General features: G+C 38.7%; 1 protein-coding gene across 1 annotated transcript in view; it reads left to right on the forward strand.

Moving 5' to 3' along the window:
* CFAP54 (cilia and flagella associated protein 54) overlaps positions 1-27,776 on the forward strand; it is a 317,030-nt gene that overhangs the window by 268,561 nt on the left and 20,693 nt on the right. The window contains exons 65-67 of the mRNA XM_066262086.1: positions 182-288; positions 2,627-2,768; positions 17,779-17,853. Coding sequence (XP_066118183.1) covers positions 182-288; positions 2,627-2,768; positions 17,779-17,853 — 324 coding nt within the window. The remainder of the gene's footprint in view (positions 1-181; positions 289-2,626; positions 2,769-17,778; positions 17,854-27,776) is intronic.

Raw genomic sequence — 27,776 nt, forward strand, 5'->3', positions numbered from 1 at the left:
CACAATTCTTGATCATATCATTTCTTCTTAAAGTGAATGGGAAAAAAGGCCTCTTTTTTTCTTTTTCAAAGAAAAACTTTTTTAAAGTCTAAGGATATTATTTTGAGACCAGATGCAACATTTCTTGAGGCAAAGTATAATTTTGATGTTACATTTTTCATGCCTTTTAATTTCCTTATAGGTTTTATTGTTGTATGCATATAACAGGAAGGCCGTGGAGATTTCAGATGTTAGCTACACCAGTCCCAGCAGTGCGATTGTTGGCTCTTGCTGGGTTCCACTGAACAGGCAAGTAAGATGGATTATCCACAGTTCTAACTTTCACTGTTCATATGGTCAGAAGAATGACCTGTTTTAGTAATATACAAAGGTAAAGCAAAAGAGAACTTTTAGAAGAGATTTTTAGAGGAGAATGATACTGAGGTGGTTAAAAACACAAATTCTGAATCCAGCTTGTTTTGGTTCAAATGCCAGGTGTGCCCTTTATTACCTTTGCAGCCTTGAGCAGGTGACTTAACCTGCCTGTGCTTCAGTCTCCTCTTCAGTAAAATGAGAATAATAATAATAATAATAATAATAGTACCTAGGGTTGTTGGAGGAGCAGTTCATGACATGTTATGAAGTTTATAGAGACTACAGGATGTTTTCTGTACCATATTTTGCCTAACATCCGGGATATGTTTAAAAAGTTAACTTAATGTGGCTCTGTTGCAAAATTAAGCCCAGACTCCATCTTGCTTGTCTTGCTCTTTCCTCTTTAACTAATCTATTTTATGTTGTTCCCCAGTCAAAAGTCTGCTTCAGCTAGGTTGCTTTCCTCCCTCTCCATCAAACGGGGTATATATCCCTAAATTGCTCATGTGTGGTTTCATGTTACTAAACTCCTTGTCTGTTTTTTATTCTTTTCATCGCTTAGTTGATTCAGTTTTGATTACATTGTTCATTGCTCTTATGAACCAGCCTCCATTTCCTCGCTAATAAAATGGAAATAATAGCTATTCTGCCTACATTTCAGGGTTATTGTTAGGATCAAGCCAGACAACGCATGCACATATCTTGAAAGGTCAAGTCTGTTACTAACTCCTGTGTCTGTCAGTGTCTGCTCATTGCCCTGCTAGGCGCCTAGTAGGTGCTTAGGGTACAGAGACTTGGTGCATCTCTAGAGAGCCTTGTTCATGCCCCATGATTTTCATTCTGAAGAACTCTGGCCTTGGCACAAAAGAGAATAAAACAAGAGATATTTTAAAAGCTGGTATACTTTCAATTATTGGTTTTTGTTGTTTATTTTAGTGAAATGGCAGAAAGTCTAGACTAGACACAGGTCACATACCAGTGAGCTAAGCAACAAAATAGGAAATTATGCACTAAACTTTAAATTCAGAAACATCCAGAAAGATTTCATTTTTTCAGAACCACATGATGAAAATGATTATTACTTCTGCAGAGTAGAAGGTAACCAAATTAACAGGATTCTTTTTATTCCAAAATGTTCTTAATTTTTTGTGTGTTCATGATCAGTAGTGGGTTACTAAAGCTAGGGATATGCCTCTCCCACCGAGGCCATCACAGAGAAGGGCACCTGACAGCTTCTCCGCCGAGCTGCCCCTTGGTGGCACAGTGGAAACGGACTATTTCTACCCCCCAAGGTGGCGTTTCCCATGCACTTATGAGGATCAAAATAAAATCAGTTCGAGGAGAATTGCTCTTGTTGATCATCTGTTAGAAGGCAAAATAAGAGGACACTGTAGAAAACTGGAGAATTAAAAATTCCTTTTTCTTTTTTTCCTGATGCTAGTTGCTTTTTTGGATCATTTAGTTCTTTTCCATAAAGATTTCTCTCCTTCTCCAGATGAGGTCTCCCCCCCACCCCCACACACAAGCATACATATGCACACTGTCTGTATCGTAGAATCATGGAGGGCCATGCAGGTGGCTGTTGGCTTTCTTCAGCTGTTTCAAGGTTTCTCCATCTTCTGACTCCAGTTGCCAGTTCACCTGCCTTCAGATCCCCTATCGTTCACTGGCCTGTGGCTCCGGAAGCTTTGCATCCGCGGCAAAATTGCCGCTGTTCCCTCTGTGCCCTCTTCAGCTTTTGCTTTTCCTTCTGTCTTGATTTTTCTCCCTTTGTTCTTCCCTGCTCCCCACACAGTAGTACACTTTAGTGTTCTGGGCTTATTAATTGTTATTTTACTTTTTTTTTTTTAGAGCCATTGCTAACTTGTAATTCTTACCTTTAATTTAGCCAGACAATCATAGCATGGCATTGAAGTTTACATAGGAGTAAATCTTTTGTCATTGCCTAAACTTTCTTTGCCCATGTAGATATTTATTTACTTTATTTTAATCTTAAGCATTATTTTTGGATATATACATTTCTTATTTGTGCCTTTGCCAGTTTGTAATGATTTAGCTACCTGAGTGCATAACTCATTATGCAAGTTAAAATTGTGTCTCTTTGCTCATGTTTTTTCAATGAAGAAATAATTGAATGAATTATGTTTAGGGATGTCAGAAACTAAGTGTTAAATAACTAAGGACTTCCTTTATACATATTATTGATTCTGGAGATAAATGAATGCCTTTCTCAACTGTTCAAATAAAATATATATGTATTTGTTTTTTGTAGAGTTATTTCAATTCATGAGAAACTATCTAATCTTACGCAAATAGCTGAAATATCATTGCCAGCAACCCCTGAAGTTACTCCAGATGAAAACATATTTGAAATACAAGAAATGGAAGAGAAATCAATTGATACAGAAATGGAAGTAAGTTATTATATAATGGAAAATCACATTGGTACTGCAGGATGGACGTGCTTGTACACAAGTCTTTAAATTATTTTTACTTCATCAGAGCAGAACTATGTAACTCTACTTGGACTTTGTAGGTCTTCTGCCCTCTGTGAGGAGTACCAGATATGACTCATTTTTGGACACTTAAGTAGTGTTTCCTTTAAAGATTCTCTAAGTATACTAATTATAAGAATATATGGTCAATGAAAACAAAGCCAATCTAGAAAAATCGTTTAGCTATAAAGGTGAATCTTAAGAGACAATGCTTTCTAACTTTATAGCATGACTTTTAATTTTACTCTAAGTGTATTATTTAAGCATTTTTGTTACCCAAGTAATGTGTGAAGAAAAATTACAAAATCCACATAAGCATATATCTTTCAGATTTTTCCTATACATATATTTTCCTAATTAAAAAAGGCATGCTTTCAGCATGTTATTACTATGATTGCAGAGTTCACAGTTTTTATGATGACTGATGTGAGTGTTTTGGAGAAGAGGGCTCTTTCCCTTCTATTCCTCCTGAGCTCTAAACCCAGTGAGAAATGGGACCCATGAAATGGATATATAGAAATCAAAATGTCAGCATCATAGCCCTGGTCAGGTAGCTAGGTTGCTTAGAGTGTAGTTCTGATGTGCTGATGTTGCTGGTTCAATTCTTGGTCAGGGCACATACAGGAATCAAGCAATGAGCCTGACCAGATGGTGGTGCATTGGATAGAGAGTTGGCCTGGCATTTGGCAGACTCAGGTTTGACACCCTGAGGTTGCTGGCTTGAGCATGGGATCATAGACATAATCCTATGGTCACTGGCTTGAGCCCAAAGGTCACTGGCTTGAAGCCCAAGGTTGATGGCTTGAGCAAGGAGTCACTCAGTCTGCTGTAGCCCCCTGGTCAAGGCACATATGAGAAAGCTGTCAGTGAACAACTAAGGGGCCACAATGAAGAATTGATGCTTCTCATCTCTCTCTCTTCCTGCCTCTGTCCCTGTCTGTCCCTCTTGCTAAAATAATAATAATAATAATAATAAAGCAGTAGTGTATAAATAAGTGGAACAACAAATCAGTGTTTCTCTCCGTTTTTCTTCCTCTCTCTCTAAAATCAATTATTTTTAGAAAAAATGTCCTGTAGGCAGGCTGCCTCCAAAATATAAAGATTACCTTGAAGGGAGCTGAGCCTAGCATGCTCTGTGGTTTTTCCCAAACTCATCAATCAGATAAGTCACTTCATACTCCTGGCAGCAAATTAGAGGTGGGTCCAGAAAAGGTGGAAGTGTCCCTCCTTCTTCAGGAGTAGAGTGGAAATTCCTTACCTTCTGTGGAAATAGAGGGTCAGGGAGTATGTGTTCTTTCCTAATTACTTCCTCTGTGAATTTCCATTTGTACATTAATCCAATTTCTTGAGATATATATATATATTATGTAGTTACTGTGGTTATTAAAAAAACAACAACAGAAAAACAAACGGCTGTTTAACATTTACAATGAAAGGAAAGTCTTCCGCTCAACCTTTACTGATTGAATTCCAGCCACTTGGATCCCATCTCTGTTTTTCTTCTTTGAAAGCTTTTGAGATGTTCCCTTTATTTTTAGTCTACTGTATATCTTTTTTCTTAAATCACTTCCTGCTAAGTTAATATTCACTTGGTTACCAATAACGAAACATTTTTAATCCTTAAATAATATTATTGGTATGGCTCTTTTAGTTTTCTCATTTACCTTATCTATCCACTCATTATGTGAAAGTGTAAACGTTGGCAGCTCTCCTGATTTTCAGAATATAATTGTTGGCATTTTTTCACGCTGAATTTACCAGTAGAGCGAGTGCATTTTTCATTATTGTGAAAGCAACATGCCCAGCTGTAAGAGGATTCATCAGGCACGAACAACAGCTTTCTAGTATTTACATCTCCTGTGCTCTGTGCTTGCATTTATCATAGAACTGATGTCTTAGAATTTTAGTTACACATCCTTTCCACTGTCCTCAAATGTTACAACATGAATTACCAGGCGTTTCATGATATTAAATGATATACTGAGTACTGATAATAAATCTCTCAATAGAACAGCTATTTCAAACTTATGAGGTTTCGTGTGTATATAATTCTTCCCCTAAATTGCATGGTTGCCCTTTCATGTCTGTTTTCAAGAAGAATTCAGCTCTCATTTCATTTTTGCACTTCTTTTGTAGATTGCTTATAATCAGTGACCAGACTTATCAGATTGCTGTCTTTGAAGCATGGTCTAGAATATTCTTCACTGAAATCGTCCTTGAATTCATCCATTACTAGATATGTTATATACGGAAAATGATTATTTCCACCTGCACCTATTTGTCTTTTCAGCATAGATTGTCTAAGACAGGGGAGTGAGTGCTCGTAAGAGTAAGGATGCTAGGTTGTATTCTGTCACTCATTTTTATGGAACTAAAGACCTTTCCTGGAACTAATTTTCTCCTCATTTCTATAAATGATTCTTTCACTCAAATACTACTGAGTTGCCACTTGGTTATAATGAGAGTCATCAGAATTTTCCTGGAGGTCAGATGTAGGTATCAAGTTGATCTCAGTGAGTCCAGTATTTGAGCCAAGAGGCTGACTATGCATATAAACAAATTAGAAATAAATGGGGGGGGGGAGGGAGCAAGGGAACATTTGAATATAAACAGAAGGAGGAACCCAGAGGGCCTATTTTACCTAACCAAGGTTTGCGGCTTGCTTTCATGCCCTGACTAGAATGGTATATGTGAGTGGATCAGTCCTTGAGTAATACAGACTCCTTTCAGTCTTGATGTTATCCTCTGTGTGTGTGTTTAAGTGAGAGAAGAGGAGATAATGAGACAGACTCCTGCATGTGTCCCAACTGAGATCCACCCAGAAAACCCTCTCTGGGGCTAATGCTTGAATCAACTGAGCTATTTTTTTTCTTAAGTGAGAAGCAGGGAGGCAGAGATACAGACTCCTGCATGCACCCTGACCAGGATCCACCTGGCAAGCCCACTACCAGGCAATGCTCTGCCCATCTGGGGCTGTTGCTCCATTGCTCAGCAACTGAGCTAATTTAGTGCCTGAAGTGAGGCCATGGAGCCATCCTCAGCACCCCAGACCAACTTGCTACAACCAAGCCATGGCTGTGGGAGGGAAAGAGAGAAAGAGAAAGAGAGAAGGTAGATATAGAGAGGTGGAGAAGCAGATTATCGCTTCTCCTGTGTGCCCTGACCAGAAATCAAATCTGGGACGTCCATATGCTGGAATAATCCTCTACCACTGAGCAAACTGGCCAGAGCCAATCAAGTTATTTTTAGCATCTGAAGTTGATGCATTCAGGACCAACCAAGCTATCCTCAGCACCTGGGGCCAACACTTGTACCAATCAAGCCACTGGCTGCAAGAGAGGGAGAAGGAGAGAAGCAAGTGGTTGCTTTTCTTGTATGCCCTGACTGGAAATCAAACCCAGGACATCCATATGCTGGGCTGGCACTCTGAGACAACTGACCAGGACCCCTCTGTATTTTTAAATTTATTCTATTCTTAAACTTAGAAACTGCTTCTTCAGTTTTAAGTAGGACATTTTTCGATGTGTTTCAGTTCTGTTCTTTATTAAACAGAATGTTATCAAATGGAAGAAAAACTAGTATTTGTTCAGGTGAATTGGCAAACTAATTGGTTTATAACATTTGAAAGTGAGAAATGGAAGGAACATACAAGTTTTCTTTTTTTATTCTTTTTTTTCTTTTTTCTAGTATACTAACCAGCACTTAAGAAAAGAATAAAAGAAGCTAGATTCTGCGTTATATAAAATAAATCCCATTGACTAAATCTGCCAGTTCATTGTCATGACAACCTTCACTGGGAGCTAATTAGAAGTTAACTAGGACACTTGAAGAGATCAATTCTGGTGGAGAATTGGATAGGATTTCATAACCTCTATAATCTAATATATTTATATCTATCACAGTATGGATTTTTGGTGGGTTATTAAATATAAGGGTCCAGAAAATGTGCTTTTGGTTGATATGGGGAGTAATAAATCTTGTTCTCTTTCTCATTTCCTTTTCTTTTTCTCCCCCCCCCCCCCAATCCCTATGGTCTGGAATAAGCCAAGAACTTCAGAAAACAGATAATATTAACATGTATTGGGAGGGCTACAGAACAGGTGTTCCAATCACTTCTGACTTGAAAACCTGTATGCCCTTCCTCAAAACTGAACATCAGCTCAGAATGATCAAGTTGTTTTAACCTGTCATTCTCAGCTTTACTGGTATCTTCAGAGTACATCAGGCACTTTAAAGCTCATGAAAGATGCAAATCATCCTAGTTTTAAGACAAAAAAATACTGATACTGATATAAAAAGCTTAAAACATGTTTACCAAACCATTCAGCAAACATATAAGGAATGCCCGGATGGTACAAGGCAATTAAGATTAGTGTGTTGTCAAATTATCCCAAATATCAAAATACTATGCAAACAGAACTACATAAAATTGGACATTGGCCTCAATTAACAAATTATTTTTGAGAAACAATTATTTGTGTATATTTTCCAGTCTTGGGAAGATAAAGGCATACACAAATCAGTACAATTAGGTCCCTATCATGAAGAAGCTTAATTATATGAGTATGGCTAGGTACCCAGATGTCATCCATAATGAGCCAGCTGCCTGCTGGCCGTCTTTTAGCAAGCAAAGTGTGGCATTTAAAGAAACATCAGTTCTGATGATCAAAACCATTAAATACAATCTAAATCTTTATGGGATCTCTAGTAAGAACATCCAAAAGGAAATCCTTTTGGAATATGCTGCAAAACTTCTTTAAAGTGTGTGGAGTATTTTATTTCCTCCCCCCTTCCTACTCTGGCTCAGCTCTTGATTATATAGTTCAACGTAGTCTCTCTGACTTCTTCCAGTTTCCTTGTTTTCCGCATCATCTGGGTTCTACACCATACAGAAGGGTAAGGTTGTGAAATCCTTCCCTCTCAGTGGTGGAGCTGTTGATGCCAATTATTCTAATTTATTATTTTTTATATCTCATTCATATCGAGTGTGTGTGTGTGTGTGTGTGTGTTAGAGAGAGAGAGAGAGAGAGAGAGAGAGAGAAGAGAGGGAGAGAGAAAGAGTTAAGCTAGACTTTGTACTTGCTTAAATAGCTCAGACAGCATTTCATAACTAACTCCTATTAACTGAAAAGGCTATTTCGTCTTATACTCCCAAATATCTCGTGCCCTTACCATATTGTTTCAGCAATTATCTGTCAATGTGTCTCTTTCTTTCTCTTGTATTTATATTCTTTTTCTCAGGGGTCTTATTTGTCATTTTATCTTCAATATCTCTCCCAAGAAGTGAAACATAGTGCCTTTTCAATACTTGGCTGTGAAACTTCTAGTTGAAGACCTGTGGGACTCACTCATTCCGACTGAGGGGACAGCAAGAGATGAGACGTGAAGTTGTGGGATTGAATGTCATAATCAAGGGACAGTGACCCACCTATTGTGGCAGGAGTGCAGGGTTCATGGGGTGGGGATGGAGCTGAAGAGATGGCAGGACTGAGGGCTTCCTCCTCTCTGATGTCACACAGTTGCTGGGGGTCTGTCTCCCATATTCCTCCCACCAGACTATGAGCTTCTTCAGGGCTCTCCTCTGTCTTGTTCCACTCCCATTACCACTCCAAGGCACTTAGAATGCATTTATTAGGTGGTAATAAATATATAAATAAATGGCAAGAGAACGTTGTTCTGCAGCAAAGGGTTGTAGAAAAGCAGGACAGGGTGTGTTCTGGGCTAGGAGAAGATGGGGCAGCACATGGAAGAGCATCCCATGATCCATATGACATTCACTAACAAACCTGGTGGAGGAATGAGAAAAGCAAGAATTTGGAGGTTGGAAAATAATTTAGGAAGCTTTTCCCCATATTATAGGTGAAAGATGATGAGGATTTCAACTAAGTCAATATATTGACTTTATTATTTTTAAAGTAATTCAGAAGCCCATTCCTCATAGAGTCAAGATGCTCCTTGTTAAGGAGAAATGGCAGAGGTTGAGCAGGGGTCATTCTGTGTCCTCCCAGACTCCTTGCCAACCACAGCGCTCCTCCAGCTGCTCTGATGGGATGGGTGAGCTCTGCGCTTTCCCGTCCTTGTTTCGGTGGTAGCAAGAGCTTGTGAGGTGTCTCAGCCGATTTCTGATGTGTGTATGTGGTTGAACTTCGATAATGTCAAAGAAACTTGTTGAGGTCAAAATTTCTGTTTGATAAATGTTGCAACGACCAGTGAAAGGCATTGATCAGGTGACATTGCTGTCCATCTGTTATGGGAAATGATTACTGATATAGACAGTGTCATTTTGCTTGGTAGGTCTTGATGAAATTATGACACTAACCTATCGTGGTTGTTATTGAAACCTTTTATATAGAAAGAAAATATACTTTAAGCAGTCCTAAAACCTCAATTAGAAATGCAGAAAGATAGATAATGAGAGAAGTATAGAAGTAGATATGTATTCTTCTCTGTCTAGTAGAATGAACCAAAAACCTGGAAAAGTCATCAGAAGAAACTGGTATACTCTGATGGCTGTTTGATCCTGCCTGCCCTACATCCTCCTTGGTCCCATTGAGGCCGACCCGCCATTAGCCATGATCACTTCCTGCTCAAGCAATTTGGGTAGTCTTCTATCTGATTTCTCTTTCTCTTGTCTCTTTCAGTCCAATTTACTCTTTTGTGTGTGTGTATAAGAACATTTAAGTTCACACTTAAGTCTCACTTCTTGGTTATAATAGTCCTTCCAGTTCACCTTTAAATTGTGACCAGAATTACCTTTTCTTCTTCTTCTTTTTTTAAAAAATTTTTTAGTGAGAGGAGAGGAGGTGGAGACATATTCCCATATGTGCCCCAACCAGGATCCACTGAACAAGCCCACTAGGGGACAATGCTCTACCCATCCAGGGCCCTTGCTTCATAGCAACTGGAGCCATTTCTTATTTATTTTTTTATTACATTTTTAAAATTAATTTTAATGGGGTAACATTGATAAATCAGGGTATATATGTTCAGAGAAAACATCTCCAGATTATTCTGACATTTGATTATGTTACATACCCCTCACCCAAAGTCAAATTGTCTTCTGTCACCTTCTATCATCTGGTTTTCTTTGTGCCCCTCCCCTCCCCCAACCCCCTCCTTCTCCTTCTTCCCCCCTTTCTCCCCCCTCCCCAGTTACTGTCACATTCTTGCCCATGTCTCTGAGTCTCATTTTTATGTCCCATCTATGTACGGAATCATATAGTTCTTAGTTTTTTCTGATTTACTTATTTCACTCCGTATAATGTTATCAAGGTCCATCCATGTTATTGTAAATGATCCAATGTCATAATTTCTTATGGCTGAGTAGTATTCCATAGTATATATGTACCAAAGCTTTTTAATCCACTCGTCCTCTGATGGACACTTGGGCTGTTTCCAGATCTTCACTATTGTGAACAATGCTGCCATAAACACGGGGGAATAGTGCTATGGTGTTCTTAGGGTATATTCATAAAAGTGGGATAGCTGGGTCAAAAGGCAGTTCGATTTTTAATTTTTTGAGGAATCTTCATACTGTTTATCACAGTGGCTGCACCACTCTGCATTCCCACCAGCCATGCAAAAGGGTTCCCTTTTCTCCACATCCTCGCCAGCACTTATTCTGTATTGTTTTGTTGATGAGCGCCATTCTGACAGGTGTGAGGTGATATCTCATTGTGGTTTTAATTTGCATTTCTCTAATGATTAGTGATGTTGAGCATTTTTTCATATGCCTATTGGCCATCTGTATGTCCTCTTTGGAGAAGTGTCTATTCATTTCTTTTACCCATTTTTGATTGGATTGTTTGTCTTCCTGGTATTGAGTTTTAATAGTTCTTTATAAATTTTGGTTATTAACCCCTTATCAGACGCATTGTCAAATATGTTCTCCCATTGTGTAGTTTGTCTTTTTATTCTGTTCTTATTGTCTTTAGCTGTGCAAAAGCTTTTTAGTTTGATATAGTTTTATTTGTTTATCCTGTCTTTTATTTCACTTGCCCGTGGAGATAAATCAGCAAATATATTGCTGCGAGAGATGTCGGAGAGTTTACTGCCTATGTTATCTTCTAAGATGCTTATGGTTTCACGGCTTACATTTAAGTCTTTTATCAATTTTGAGTTTATTTTTGTGAATGGTGTAAGTTGGTGGTCTAGTTTCATTTTTTTGCAGGTAGATGTCCAATTTTCCCAACACCATTTATTAAAAAGGCTGTCTTTACTCCATTGTATGCTCTTATGTCCTTTGTCAAATATCAGTTGTCCATAAAGCTGTGGGTTTATTTCTGAGTTCTCTATTCTGTTCCAGTGATCTATATGCCTGTTCTTATGCCAGTACCAGGCTGTTTTGAGTACAATGGCCTTGTACTATAACTTGATATCGGAAAGTGTGATACCTCCCACTTTATTCTTCCTTTTCAAGATTGCTGAGGCTATTCGTGTTCTTTTTTGGTTCTGTATAAATTTTTGGAATATGTATTCTATATCTTTGAAGTATGTCATTGGTATTTTAATTGGTATTGCATTGAATTTATAAATTGCTTTGGGTAATATAGACATTTTAATGATGTTTATTCTTCCTAACCATGAGCATGATATATATGCTTCCACTTGTTTGTATCTTCCTTGATTTCTTTTATCAATGTTTTATAATTTTCCGAGTACAAGTCTTTAATCTCCTTGGTTAAATTTACTTCTAGGTACTTTATTTTTTTGGTTGCAATAGTAAAGGGGATTGTTTCCTTAATTTCTCTTTCAGACAGTTCATTGTTGGTGTATGAAAATGCCTCTGATTTTCTTAGTATGAATTTTATATCCTGCCACCTTTCTGAATTCATTTATCAGGTTTAATAGTTTTTTGACTGAGACTTTAGGGTTTTCTATATATAATATCATATCATCTGCAAATAATTATAGTTTTACTTCTTCTTTTCAAATTTAGATGCCTTTTATTTCTTCTTCTTGTCCTATTGCTGTGGCTTGGACTTCCAGGACTATGTTGAATAAGAGTGGTGAAAGGGGGCATCCCTGCCTTGTTCCTAATCTTAAGAGGATTGCTTTTAATTTTTGCCTATTGAGTATGATGTTTCCTATGGGTTTGTCATAGATGGCCTTTATGATGTTGAGATATGTTTCCTGTATTCCCACTTTGCTGAGAGTTTGGATCATGTTCCCTGTATTCCCACTTTGCTGAGAGTTTGGATCATGAATGGGTGCTGGATTTTATCAAATGCTTTTTCTGCATTTATTGAAATTATCATGTGGTTTTTCTCCTTCCTTTTGTTTACGTGATGAATCACATTGATTGATTTGTGAATATTGTACCAGCCTTGCCTCCCCAGAATAAATCCCACTTGAACATGATATATGATATTTTTCATATATTGCTGGATCCGGTTAGCTAATATTTTGTTGAGGATTTTAGCATCTAGATTCATCAGGGGTATTGGCCTATAATTTTCTTTCTTTGTGTTGTCTTTGCCTGGTTTTGGAATCAGAATTATGCTCGCCTCATAAAAGGAGTTTTGAAATAGCTCGAGAAGGATAGGAGTTAGTTCTTGTTTAAACATTTGGTAGAATTCACTTGGGAAACCATTGGGCCCAGGACTTTTCTTTGTTGGGAGTTTTCTGATAACTGTTTCAATCTCATTTGTTGTAATCTGTCTGTTTAGGTTTTCTGATTCTTCCAGATTGATTTTTGGAAGATTGTATGTTTCAAGGAATTTGTCCATTTCATCTAGGTTGTCTAGTTTTTAGGCATACAGTTCTTCATAGTATTTTCATACCATATTTTGTATTTCTGTTGTGTCAGTTGTTATTTCTCCACTCTCATTTCTAATTTTATTTATTTAGTCCTCTCTCTTTTTTTCTTGGTGAGTCTGGTTAAAGGTTCATCAATCTTGTTTACCTTTTCAAAGAACCAGCTTTTGGTTTCATTGAACCTCTGTATTGTTTCTTTAGCCTCTGTGTCATTTATTACTGCTCTGATCTTTATTATTTCCTTCCTTCTACTAGCTCTGGGCTTTACTTGCTGTTCTTTTTCTAGTTCTTTTAGATGCAGGATCAAGTTGTTTCTTTGAGCTTTTTCTAGCTTCATAAGGTATACCTGTAATGTGATAAACTTTCCTCTCAGGACTGGTTTTGCTGTGTCCCATAAATTTTGAGTTGATGTATAATCGTTATCATTTGTTTCTAGGAATTTTTTAATTTCTTCTTTGATCTCATTGTTAACCCATTTGTTATTTAATAACATGCTATTTGTTATTAAATAACATGCTATTTGTTATTTAATAACATGCTATAAGTGTTTAAGTATTTTTCAGTTTTTCTGTTGTAGTTGATTTCTAGTTTCATGCCATTGTGATCAGAGAAAGTGCTTGATATGATTTCAATCTTCTTAAATTTGTTGAGGCCGTTTTTGTGCCCCAACATGTGGTCTATCCTAGAGAATGTACCATGAGAACTTGAAAAGAATGTATATTCTGCTGCTTTAGGGTGAAAGGTTCTGAAGATATCTATTAAATCAAGTTGATCTAGTCTGTCCTTTAAGTCAGCTGTTTCTTTGTTAATTCTCTTTCTTGAGGATCTATCTAGTGATGTTAGTGGGGTATTGAAATCACCTACTATTATAGTATTGCTGTTGATCTCACCCTTTATATCCATCAAGGTCTGCTTTATATATTTAGGTGCTCCTATATTAGGTGCGTAGATATTTATAACGGTTATCTCTTCCTGTTGGATTGTTCCCTTTATCATTATGTAGTGACCTTCTTTATCTCTTACTATAGCCTTTGTTTTAAAGTCCATTTTGTCTGATATAAGTATTGGTACCCCAGCTTTTTTTTCATTTCCATTTGCATGAAATATTTTTTTTCATCCTTTTATCTTCAGTCTATCTGCATCTTTTGTTTTAAGGCGTGTCTCTTGTAGACAGCATATGTATGGGTCCTGTTTTCTTATCCACGCAGCTACCCTATGTCTTTTGATCGGATCATTTAATCCATTTACATTTAAGGTTATTATTGATATGTAATTGTTTATTGCCATTTTATTCTTTAAAACTGTATTCCTCTTTTGCTATATTCTTTTTCTCCTTTGATCTGTTTACAACAGGACCCTTAGCATTTCTTGCAGCTTGTTTGGTTGTAGTGAATTTCTTGAGTTTTTTTTTTGTCTGGAAAGCTTTTTATTTCTCCTTCAGTTTTAAACGATAGCCTTGCTGGATAAAGTAGTCTTGGTTGTAGGGTCTTGTTCTGCATTACTTTGAATATTTCTTGCCATTCCCTTCTAGCCTCAAGTTTTCTGTTGAGAAGTCAGATGTCATCATTATGGGGGCTCCTTTGTAGGTGATGGCCTTTATTTCTCTAACAGCTTTTACTATTTTCTCTTTATCACTTAGCTTTGGAATTTTAATTATGATGTGTCTTGGTGTAGATTTCTTTGGGTTTTTCTTTAATGAAGTTCTCTGTGCTTCTTGAACTTGTGAGAGTTTTTCCTGCATTAATTTAGGAAAGTTTTCAGCTATGATATGATTGAACAAAGTCTCTATTCCTTGTTCTTTCTCTTCTTCTTTAGGAACCCCTATATACAGATATTATTTCTCTTCATGTTGTCACAGAGCTCTCTAAGAGTTTCCTCAGACTTTTTGAGTCTCTTTTCTTTTTTCTGCTCTGCTTCCATGCCTTTGTTCAAGTTGTCCTTCAACTTGCTGATTCAATCCTCAGCTTCATCCATCCTGTTTTTAATTCCTTCCATTGTGGTATTCATTTCTGATATTGTATTTGTCATCTCTGACTGATTCTTTTTTAATATTTCAATATGCTTTTTTATACTTGCTATTTCTTTATTTAGGTGTTTGTAATTACCATCCATTGTTGTTCTAAGATCCCTAAGCATCCTTACAATCATTATTTTAAAGTCTGCATCCAGCAGTTTGGTTATTTTCATATGACTTAGTTTATTTTCTGGAGGTTTCTCTTGTGGTTTCATTTGGATTGCACTTCTCTGTCTTCTCATTATGTCTGTGTGTTTGGGTGTATTGTTTGTTGAGCTGGTTGAGTCTGGCCTTGATGTTGTCTGCCTCCAGTTTTCAGTTGTGTTATTTCTGGGTCTTCTTGGGTTGCCGTCAGCTGTTATTTGTAATCCACTTTTGGATTTGACCTTTCTAGTAGAGAGGCTTTGAAGTCTTAATTTGTTTGTTTTCTTCTCAGTTTTCTTAAACACCTGGTAGTCTTGTTTACTTATCTCATCAGGGAGCTTATTTAAAACTATATCCAGGAATGTGGTGGGTGTAACCTGAGACTCTGAAGGCCTGATCTGCCAGTTACTCTCTCTGTGGGCAGGGTGTTTTCTCAGCTTCAGTAGAAGGAGGTGTATCTCAGATCTCCATGGAGACCTGAGTTACTGCCCCTCCTCCCCACTTCTTGTTTTCAGCTGTGTCTTGTTGCGCTCATTGGAGCTGGAGAGATATCTTGAGATGGGTGACCCGGAACCACTTTAGTCTTGTGTTATGTGGAAGGATCAACCCCTGCCCCAGCTATGGTCGCCTCCAGCACTGGATGAGTCAGCTTCTCAGGTCGTCCCCTGCATTCCTCTGCCCATCACCGTCTGTCTCTCTCTCCCCCTTTTTCTTTTGGAAGATAAGCCAGCACTTTCAAAACACCTCTTTCCAGGTCCCCAGGCAAGTGGCTGTGAGCGGTATTTTCTACTATTTTCCTTGGAAATGAGAGCCCTTCTGGGCTCTCAGCCTCACCCCCCCCCCTCTATTCCTGTAAGCAGGAGAGACCCACTGCTCCTCGGCACTCCCTACCAGGCTTGGTGTGGCTTTTTCTTTGCTCTTTGGTTTTTGAGAGCTGTTCTTATAGTCCAGAGTTGATTTTTCATGCTGATTATCCCTAAATTAATTTGTAATCCAGTTTGGTGGTGTGAACTGGGAGTCTGTGCATCTGCCTACTTCACTGCCATCTTGGATCCTTATTCTGGAGCCATTTTTTAATACCTGAATTGAAGGCCATGGAGCCATTCTCAGTACCTGGGCCAACTTGTTCTAATTGAGCCTTGGCTGCAGGAAGGGAGGAGAAGAGATAGTGAGAGAAGTAAAGGGAGGTTGGGGAGAGAAGCAAATGGTCGCTTCTCCTGTGTGCCTGACTGGGATTTGAACCTGGGATATCCACATTCCAGGCTGATGCTGTACCACTGAGTCAGCTGGCCAGGGCCTGGAATTACCTTTTTCAAGCAAGCAGATCATTATTCCCTCAGTCTAGTGCCTCTCAATTTCCTATGTGACAAAATCCAGATTCCTTTATTTTACCCATTCTGGTATGAGTCTGCCTCTCCAGCCTTATTTCTCAGCACTTTCACTGCCATGCTACCTATACCAGCCCACAGGAAAAATCACATCAGAACCCTTACCTGGCTTCCTCCACCCAGAATGCTCTTGTCCCCATTCTCAGCCAACTAAAATCCTACTACCCTGTCATCTCTCGGTTCACATCACCCATTTGCCAGGAAGCCTCCCCTGTTCATCGTGCTTGTTCTTACTCCCTCCCAACCCTATGCCCGTGTATCATGTCATACCAACACATGTTTTGACCACATTCTACTTGGTAGGTTATTTCGTTGCATCTGTTTTTCTCAGTTATTGTGAACTTTGGGAGAATTAGGACTGTTTCTACATCTTTGTGTTTCATAGCACCAAAGATAATGCCTTAAATATATTTGTTAAATTGAATTAAATTAGCTATAGCTTTGGCTTTCTAAAATTTGATCTCTGCTATGCTTATACATTTATTAAAGCTTGGGTATAATATGGTTTGGGGCTGTGAGCTCAATTTTTTTGCTTTTTTATTTTCAGGTTTTAACCTGCAGTGGTCAGTTGTAATGTAAGAATTCATGTACTTTTACATTTTAATATTTCTGAATGCTGCTACATTTATATATTAATAATATCATAAAAGCAAGTTATTGCTGCCTTCAGGGATGGATTCTGTCAACACTGTGCAGCAGGCATAGCCTTTCTCTGATAATCTAGTATGACTCTTAATTGCAAGCAAAGAACACCTACTGCACTAGCTGGAGTAGGATAGGTTTGATGGGAGGTTGTATTCAGCTGGGTCCAGTAAGTAAGTGCATGCAGAGCCAAGGACTAGAAACAATGCACAGTGGACCTCACAGAAGATAGAGAGTCAGAAGTCACAACTGTGCACAGTACCACAGGGGGTGTAAGTTCTTTCTCATCTCTGTTTCTTCCTCTTACTCATCTGATGTCTGGTACATTAGTTGCCTTCTCCAGCTCCATATCAAGACCTTTCAGCTCATGAGGCCAGTACTGACTACAGCTTTCTTCTGCTGTCTTCCTTATGTGACATTATAATGGTAGAAATTCTGACCGATTCAACCCTGTGTGTGGGTAAATCCCTCATGGATCAAATTTGTACACAAACACATAGCTCCATCCACACGGTAGGGTTTGTGGCAGTGTCATAGACAACATATGATATTAACTCTCGCTTCCTATTCATTTACTCTTTCCTTTTCTTTCCCAATTCCCAACCATTCTTCTCTGCTTAAACCCATTTCCAGACTCTCTTCCAGGACTCTCTTCTGAAAAGTTATGTTTCAAAATCTTATTTTGATGTGAATGACTTTACTTGTTATTCTTCTATAACATGAATTTTAACAGTGAATGTGTAGGGGAAAAATCCTAAAACTATATTATTTTTAATTAAATCTTATTTTTTGTGACCATCTTGTACTTTTCAAATAACCCTAATTACTTAAGGGAGTGTGACCTCTGGATCCCTCTAAATCTCAACCTGAAAACTGGACTAGGGTGATCATGCCAGGAAGCACAAATGAAAGAGTTTATATCAATAATTGAAATATCAAATATCTTAACAATAGGATCAACCTTACTACATTTTTTTATTTCCAGAACATGATTATTGAATGTTGCTCTGAAATAATAAGTCTATTTTTGCCTGATAAAGAAACATCAAAACTATCTGAGGTATGTATCTTTTTTAAAACTATATTTGTTTCACTCACAAGTATTACTGTTGCTATGGGAATGGAAATACAAAAACATCTATTATGAAAGTATCAAGGGCTTAACCCTTCTTAATTAATGTGGAAGAGTGTTGAATTTATAAGAGCATGTTATTTTGTTTAAAAATATTCTTTTTAAAAAAATCAACTAGTACATAAAATTATCAAGAGAATAATGTTAAAGTCCTTTCAAATCCACCATTCATAGAATAACCTTTATTAACATTTTGGAGAATATGTTGTATATATAAACTTTAGAATCTTTACATCAATGGTATTGTACTGTACATGCACTCCAAATAATTTACTTTTTTCATTTAATAATGTTGTAGATATATTTTTATGTGAAAAGTTTACCTTGTTTTAGTCAATGCCTGCATAATAGTCCCTTTTATGTATTTTTTATGTATTTGTTGTCTTAGGTTTTATTTGTGTAACTAGATTTTATTCATTAATCTTGAGAGTGATGCATTGTAGAATATACATATTTCACCCTTTTGCATTATCTTCTCAGAGTTAATTCTTAAGAATAAGATTTTGGAGTAAAAAGTATAAGTGATTTTTTTATTGAAATAAAATATACATAATATAAACTTTACAGTTCTATGCATATTTAAGTGTAATCTTCAGTCATGGCATTAAGTACATTCATAGTGTTGTGCAACCATCACCACCATCCCTCTCCAGAAAATTTTCATCATCCCAAGTAGATACTTTGTACCCATTAAATAATAACTCCCTGTTCTCACTTCCCCCAACTCCTGATGACTTCTATTCTACTTTGTACCTCTATTCTACTATCTGCCAATTCTGGCAATACAAATGGAATCATACAATATTGGTTCTTTTTGTGGCTGGCTTATTTCATTAAACACAATTTTTGTTTGTTTGTTTGTTTTTTGGCTTTGAATTGTACTTTATTGTTGAGAATCCTTAGTTCCAATCTCATGATGAAAGAGACTTTGATATCCCAAGTGTGGTCCCTAAACCGACAGCATCAGCATTTCCTGAGGCTTATCGGAAATGCGAACTCTCCAGCCCTCCCCAGACCTGCCTGAATTAAACTGTGAAGTTCAAGGAGATCCCCAGGTGACCCGTATGCCCATTAAAGTTTGAAAAGCACTGCTGTGCTCTGTACCACTAGTTCTTCCCCTGTGCCTGCCGCTGTACTGAAACCCCTGGGAGTCTTCTGAAACAATGTCAGTAAGCTGCCCACCTGTCAGAGAATCCCATTTCACTGGTCTAGAGTGGGCCCCAGTCTCCAGGTGATTCCACTGAGCAGCCAAATAGCTTTTAGGAGCAATCCCAATTTCTTTCTGTAGACCTCTTTAGCTGAGGACGACTTATGCTCCACATTTTGAGCCACGTTGGTGAGAACATGTTTTCATAGTTCATTCATGTTGTAGCCTGTGTCAATACTTTATTCCCTTTTAAGGCTGAATAATATTCCATCGTGTGGATATACCACTTCGTTTTTCTTCTGTGGCTGGACCTCCTGAGTTGTTTCCAGCTTTCGGCTGCTGTCAATTATGCTGCCGTAACATGGGAATACAAGTAACTGTTTGACTCCCTGCTTTCAGTTCTTTTGGGTATATACCTAAGAAATTGATAAATTGTTTGGTAATTCCTTAACTTTTGCAATCCCAAACTGTTTTCATCAGAAGCTGGACATTTTACATTCCCATCAGTAATTCACAAGGGTTCCAGTTCTCCACATCCTCATCAACACTTGCTATTCTCCTTTTATTTCTTTTTGATGATCACCATTGTAATGGGTATAGAATGGTATCTTAATGTGATTTTGATTTGCATTTTCCTAATAACTAATTTAGTTATTTAGTTGAGCATCTTTTCATGGGTTTATTGGTCATTTGTATATCTTCTTTGGAGAAATATCTGTTCAATCCTTTGCCTATTTTTGAATTGGCATATACGTTGTTGTGTATAATTGCAATGTTGTACCAATTCTTTTGCCCACCGGTGGTAGATGAGAATGTCATTACACCCACATGTTCATCTACACGTGTTCTTCTCCTAGTTCCCCTCCCTCTCTTACTACCTCTTCTCCTCTCCTCTTCCTCTGCCTCCTTCTCTAACCATTGATGGTCTGACAAGTGAAAAATCACCTTTTCAGTTTAAAAAGTTTTATTATTAATAAGGCCAAATATAGTTCATGTGTGTGTTGGCAATTTGTGTTTCTCCTTTTGTGAAATGATACTTATCCACTTAGTAGACCAACAAATATTTAGAGTGAACTGTCTGTGCTTTGGGAACTTCCTTCTAGGCCCTGGAGAGCAAGCTCTGAACAAAAACACAGGGCCTCAGGCCCTGGCCGGTTGGCTCAGTGGTAGAGCGTCGTCCTGGCGTGCAGGAGTCCCAGGTTCGATTCCCGGATGGAGAAGCACCCATCTGCTTCTCCATCCCTCCCCCTCTCCTTCCTCTCTGTTTCTCTCTTCCCCTCCTGCAGCCAGGGCTCCATTGGAGCAAAGTTGGCCCAGGTGCTGGGGATGGCTCTATGGCCTCTGCCTCAGGCGCTAGAATGGCTCTGGTTGCAACAGAGCAATGCCCCAGAGGGGCAGAGCATCGCCCCCTGGTGGGCATGCCGGGTGGATCCCTGTCAGGCGCATGCGGGAGTCTGCCTGACTGCTCCCCGTTTCCAACTTCAGAAAAATACAAAAAAAAAAACCCCACAGGGCCCCACTGACTTGGAGCTACCATTTTGTGATGAAAATAATAAATAAATCAATGAGCTACATAAGTTAAGATCTTATTAAGTGTTATGAAGAAAAAAAAGGGTTATAAGTTAGAATATGGGTTGACAAACTGAAGTCTGTGAACTACTCTGGCACACTGACTAGTTTGTAAGTAAAGTTTTACTACAACACAGCCACGCTCATTCATTTACTTAGAGTCTGTAGCTGCTTTGGAGCAACAAGAGTAGAGTGGGGTAGTTTTGATAGAGACCATATGCTCCCAGAGCATATATTATTTCCTATCAGTCCCTTTACAGAAAAAGCTTGCTGACCTTTGTGACAGAAAGTAACCAAGAATGGAGTTAGATAGGGCCATAAGGGAAGACCTCTCTTAGGCGATGACATTTGGAGTAACACCTGAAAAATTACACTGTTTTTCCCACTATATCATTAATTTCTTAGGGAAGGGGAAGGGCCAATGCTCTCTAAATCTTTACATTCTTACAGTGCCCTGTACATCATATTAATTAGTAGTTTCTTGAGCTGAATTGAATGCCCTTTAGTTTTAAACACCTGAACTTTAATATTTGCTTAAAATATATAAATATTTATTTAGTCATTCATTTTCTTTCCCATTTTTAAATGGGGAACTTAATTTTTTAAATATAGAAATACATAGATTTACAGGCCATTGTAATAAAATCACACTTAAACCTAATTTTGTACTGACTGCAGTTCAAAACATTTCACAGAAAAAGGGCACATGATTTTTAATATCACTGGGCTTTAGCTTTTGACAGACCAGGCTTGAAATCTCAGCCTTGAATCTTGTTAGTTGTGGAAACTGAGGCAAGTTTTCTCAAATGGAAATGAGGTAATAATGCCAACCTCTCACAGTTGTGAGTATTAAAGCAACTGATATATGTTAACTATTTGGCACAGGACCTAGTACAAATAAATGTTTAGTAAATATTAGCTAGTTTAGCATCATCATTATCATCATCATTCCTACTGTGGGCCTGCCTTCCATGTGTGAATTCTTCATCCCCTACTTACCTAATTTAAAATAGACTTTTAAGTTCCAAATTTGTTTTGAAATATGGGTAGACAAGGAAAGGAATTAAAGGTAGAGAAAGAGCTTGCACTTATTTATTTATTTATTTTGCCAGTAAATCATTGTTGAATTCTAGAAAATTTAGGTCAGTGTGTAGGAATCCAGCAAAAGACCCCAGTGGTAAAAGAGTCACTGGTCCAAAGGAAGGTGCCTCCTAATTGAACCCCATGCTAAATGCTTCCACTGGAGCAAGACTTACCTACAGTGCTGGGATGAAGAATGGTCATTAGGAGATTGTTCCAAGAAATAAATTGTTAGACAAAATTACATGCCCTAGTGAAGCTGTTTTTATCACCAGGACGAGATCTTGCTGTGCAATTTGGTTCCACCCTGCACATACCTATTGCAATCTCCTTTGCCTACTGTTGCCTCTTCCTAATTAAAATAGATATTGCACACACAGCTTGTGACAAAAAAGAAACTGAGAATAGCAAAGAAATGAAGGAAGGGAATGAGTGCTCCATGCTGACTTTCTTAGTGATTTCTCACAGAATATAAATGACCATTAGATATTTCCTGTTAACCAACAAAAAAGCTTTCCTTCCATTGCCTGCATAAGTTCAAATTATTGCAGTTTCCAAGTTGTCAGGTAGGATTTGAGCAAGATGCTAAAAATATTCTTTCTGTTCTTGCTGTGACTGTTCGTGGGAAGGACAGACTATCTATCTGGCCTTCAGTAATTATTGATCTTGATGTGCATGAAGAACATTGGTGTAGTAGTTACTTTTGTTGCTGCAAAGGCAGCATAGGGTAAGGCTCCTGTGCTCAGCTAATTTGATATTTTTATATTGGTTCACAATACACAAATAAATTTACCTAATCAGTGTGTGTGTGTGTGTGTGTGTGTGTGTGTGTACTGAACTGACTAGAGTCACCCAGAATCAGTGTGGAGAAGAGATTCCTAGGAACAGGTCCTGGTTTAAGGTAAAGAAGGTTAATTTAGGCTTTAGGCTAAGTGATAAGAGACATTGTATCAAGAGATTGTGAAGAAGTTTTTTCAGCTGTATGAATTCAGTAGGATGTTCTTTTTTAGTTCAGGATTGTTAGCTAGCCCTGATTGTTAGCTAGTATAGTATATGACAATAATGGTACTTATCACTAAAATGGTTACTACTAATAGTGGCAGTAGTAATAATATCCATGGCTAATATTTGTTGAACAAATGGCATGTGCAGACACTGTTCAGTGTTTTATCTCACTTACTATTACAAGAAGTTGGTTACTACTATTATCCTCATTTTAAAGATGAGGAAACTGATGCACAGGGCAATTAAGCAGCGTGCTCAAGGTCTCCAAGTTTATAGGTGGAGGAGGCAGGAGTCAAATACAGTTCTGTTTAAAAATCCAGGATCTGTATCTTTAACTAAATTATACCCACTGAATGTTTTATAGAATAGAGCAAGTGCTATGGGGATTTGGGGAGTGAGAAGTGAGAAAATGAGAGTGGGAAAGTGAAGGTTTCAAGTGTAGATGAATCTTTAAGGAGGTCTAGGTGAGAAGTCTGGAGAGAAGGAGCCATGGGAAGGGAAGAGAGCAAGAGGGGTGGAGGTTCTGGTCTAGAAGAAAGGAGGAGAAATGATGGAACAGGGAGTGGAGAGGGAACAGAAGAACATTGACAACACAATTGAGATAATTGCCTGGAAGCAGAGGAAAGACACCTCTTTTCTTTAGGCTTTGGGGTAGCAGATTGAGGTGAGAGGGGTGTGAGTTTGTAAGGAAAGGGAGGGAGAAGCTTGGGCAATTCACACTCAGGGGATACTTTATTTTCTCAGTGAAGTGGAAGCAAGTTTATCTACTACTGGAGTAGATAATTTATCTACTGCTGGGGTAGAAGGTTGAGGGTATGGTCTTGACTGTTCACAGTTGTTGAGTGTGATGGACAACAAAGCTGCCAAGGACAAATAAAAGGATTGAAGGCCACGTGAGGTTTAAGGGTCATTAATTTGTTGGCACACTAGGCTACTTGGCTTGTGATTTTTCTCCAGCAACATTTGGCTTCCTAGTCAAGGGAAATGCCAATAGAGGCAGATACAAGAGGAGAACAGAGGCACGTGGCAGGTGAGAATACTAGTAAGACTGCTGGCACCATGTGGGAGGCTCTGGTGGATTAGAATAGCCATGCATTTACCACAATCAACTCAAAAATTCTTCTTATTTACTCTGAGAAAGTACCAGTGCAGCCTGATGTTGACCACAGTTTTTCAAGCTCTCATAAAATAGTTTATGCAATATATTTTCTTAAAAATATATTGAGGCTTTGCATAGGGCAGGAGGTGGCACAGTGTAGATGGTGTTGTATTGAATGGGATACTTGCAACCATGTCAACATAATACATTTAAAATTTTTTTGAATTTGCCTGACCGGGCGGTGGCGCAGTGGATAGAGAATTGGACTGGGACGCGGAGGACCCAGGTTCGAAACCCCGAGGTCGCCAGCTTGAGCTCAGGCTCATCTGATTTGAGAAAGGCTCACCAACTTGAGCCCAAGGTCGCTGGCTTGAGCAAAGGGTCAATCAGTCTGCTGTGACCCCTGGTCAAGGCACATATGAGAAAGCAATCAATGAACAACTAAGGTGCCGCAACGAAGAATTGATGCTTCTCATCTCTCTCCCTTCTTGTCTGTTCCTCTCTCTCTCTCTCTGTCACTAAATAAATAAATAATTTAAAAAAAAAAAACAGAAAAAAATTTTTGAATTTAACTTAAAAAGCTCCACAATGACAGTTAAATTCTAATGACTTACATGATATTATTATGTACATTATTAATATTCCGATATTATTTTGGCATAATTCTGAAGGTGAGTAATACTCTTTGGTATCTTTTAAGAAAGGTTCACTAATTTCCGATAATCAAGTTACAGCCCTGGCTGGGTGATTTTGTGGAGAAAGTGTCAACCCGGTGTGCCAGGAATCATGGGTTTGATCCCCAGTCAGGGTATGCAGAGAAGGAATCAATGAGGACACAATGAAATAGAACTAAGTGAAACAATGAGTTGATGCTTCTCTGTCTCTCTCATCCCCCCTTCTTCTCTATCTCAAATGAATAAAAAATTTTATTTTATTTTATTTTATTATTAAGTGAGAGGCAGGCAGGGAGGCAGAGAGACAGACTCCCACATGTGCCCCAACTGGGATCCACCCAGCAAGCCCCCTAGGGGCAATGCTCTGCCCATCTGGGGCTATTGTTCTGTTGCTCAGCAATGGAGGGAGGAGGAGGGGTGGAGTGCAGATGGGCGCTTCTCCTGTGTGCCCTAACTGGGAATTGAACCCAGGACTTCCACACACCAGTCCAACACTCTACCACTGAGTCACTGGCCAGGGCAGAAAAATTATTTTAAATAATAATAAAAAGAAATTAAGTTAATAGAAGTTTGTATGGCCCAAGGTTAAAGTTTAAATTATTTAGGGAAATTATTGGAAGGCAGTAGAGAATCCAATTAGGTAAGGCACATTTGAAGGCATTTTTCTCTTATTAGGAAAACCGTTGGAAGACAAGGCAGAAAACAGAAGTCCTAGCTTCGGCAGTAGTCTCAGTGGTGAGGGCATGATGCATAGTTTTGTTTATGGGGATAAAGAAAATGGGACAAATCCCCAAATCCCTGGATACAAAAATAAAGAGAAGAGTTTTTTAAATTTTTACTTATTTATTCATTTTAGAGAAGAGAGACAGAGAGAGAGAGAGAGAGAGAGAGAGAGAGAGAGAGAGAAGGGGGGAGGAGCAGGAAGTATCATCTTCCATATGTACCTTGACTGGGCAGGGGTTTTGAACCGGCAACCTCAGTGATCCAGGTTGACACTTTACCCACTGTGCCACCACAGGTCAGGTAAGAGGAGAGGTTTTTTTTTGTTTTTTTTTTAAGTCAGCTTAGTTTACACACTACAGCTGAGTGCAAGGCACTGTGCTGGACTGCCTGCAGGAACAGAGAAAGGCAGAGTCCTTGCCTGGAGGAGGCTGACTATCTAGAAAGGCGGATGAGACTAATGCCTACACATGTGGCAAAGGTGGTGGATGTGGTCTTAAAATGGGTGATCGTTTTACATAAAGATGGGGAGAAAGAGGTTGACAGAAGTTATAAGACCTGCCCAAAGTCACACAGCTGGTAACTATCACAACCAAGACTGTCAGACTCCAGAGCCCACACTGTTAACTGTTAACATTACACTGAAGCCAGCATCATCCCACCTTTTCAGTTTGGAGATTCTTGGCCATTAAGGTGAAGGAGCTGGACCAAGCAATATGTCACTGGCGGAGAGTTAGAGTCAGGGTTTGGGAAGTGGTGCGTATGGTGGTTAATGGATAGGCTCCAGAGCCAAATCACCTGGCCCCAAATCCCAGCCCAGCACTGATATTTGCTGATTGTATGACTGCAGGCAGGTTGTTTAACCCCAATGCTTTGGTTCTCCTATATATGTAAAATGGGAACAAAAATAGTGTTTACCTCAGGCTTGTTGTGTCAATTGAGTTGATCCATGTACAAACTCTTAGAGCAGTGCCTGGCACATACTATGCAAAATCGTGACTATCGTTTTCATCTAAGAGCTGACTTCACTTGGAATTAGAGCAGTGTAAGTGGGTCGGTTTCCCAAGAGTGGCAGTGGCATAGAATGACAGCATGCCTAGGATAAAGCCTCCGAGTGCATTCTCGAAAGAGAAGATAGGATGGTGCAAGTACTGGGAATGGCTGCATGCATCCCTTTTAACTACATATATTCCCACTCTCACCTGTCCCAGCTATTATTGTTATATAACAAAGCACCCACAAAAAAGTAGAGACACAAAATTACCACCATTTCATTAGGCTCAAGGATTCTGTGGGCCACATGTTTGTAAAGAGCATAGTAGGGCAACTTGTCTTTGCTCCATGGTCTCCAGGGAGTCGGCTGGGAGGTTTGAAGGTCGGGGATGATTCAGCTTCTGGGGGCTAGAATCCCTGAAGGTGCAAAGGCTCATTGGGTTTGCTGCTCCCAGTTGGCAGTTGGCTGGGGGCTGATGCTGGCAACTCAAATTGGCTGCTGGCCAGGACATGTGACCCCTTTGTTGTTAGTTGGGTCTCAGCACAGTCTGGTGTCTAGGTTTCAAGAAAGAGCTCCCCTCACCCAGCAAGAGAACCAGATGGAAGCTCTGTCACTGTTTATGCTCGAACCTTGAAAGTTATATAATGACTCTTCCCTGTTAGTCCCAAGTTCATCCAGATTCAGGGTTGGATGTAGACTCCACCTCTTGATGGGAGGACTGTTGCAGCTGTTTTGGGTAAATGCAATCTGCCACAAGATCCAACGGAAACACTCCCAGTGGCTAGGCCCATTCCTCCTCTGAGGAGAGGCTGCTCCTGACATCCTGCTCAGGCAATTTTTAAAATGAGTCCCCAAATAGGCTAAATAACTATTATGGAGTTGCTGAGTGTGCTTAAACCCAGACTGGAGAGGATAAGCTAAATAAATACCCTTTGAAATAACATGCAATTTTTCTGGGTATCAGATGGGGCTGCATGTATTCCTACTTGTGTGGGAAAGCTTCTATTTCATCTTTTGGGGTTCTTAAATCCTGGAGGATAGTTTGACTTTCATTGGCTAGTTTTATTACATTACCATATGCCTATTGGTTTTCTTTTAACAAAATACTCCAAAGAGTGTCAATGACAATATTCTCTTTATAAACTGTCAGTTACATCCTTGGGCACAAAATTCCACATATTCCATAGTAGGTGTTTACTAAGTCTTAAAAAATTAAATCTATTAAAATAACTCTTTTGGTTAGGTTGGGAGTTGCAGGGGTGTTTTTGTTTGTATATATATATTTTTTGTATCAGCCAAGACTTTTTTCTTTCTTTCTTTTTTTTTTGTACCAGCCAAAAGCTGTATGAGTAGTTTTTATGGGCATCTAGAATTACATCTTTCTTCTGTGAGACATTATTCTGTCCTCAAGTGTAGAGTATCCTTTGTACGTAAGTTCATGAGACATCCTCTTAATATTCTCATATTCTTTTGAAGAGAATGCCTGGTGACATCAGTTCCACACTGCTTTTAAAACACGGCACTGACTTTGATTTCATCTTCTCACTGTTTCCTTCTAACTGT

The sequence above is a fragment of the Saccopteryx bilineata genome, chromosome 1, assembly GCF_036850765.1.
Source record: "Saccopteryx bilineata isolate mSacBil1 chromosome 1, mSacBil1_pri_phased_curated, whole genome shotgun sequence".
Classification (NCBI taxonomy): Eukaryota; Metazoa; Chordata; class Mammalia; order Chiroptera; family Emballonuridae; genus Saccopteryx; species Saccopteryx bilineata.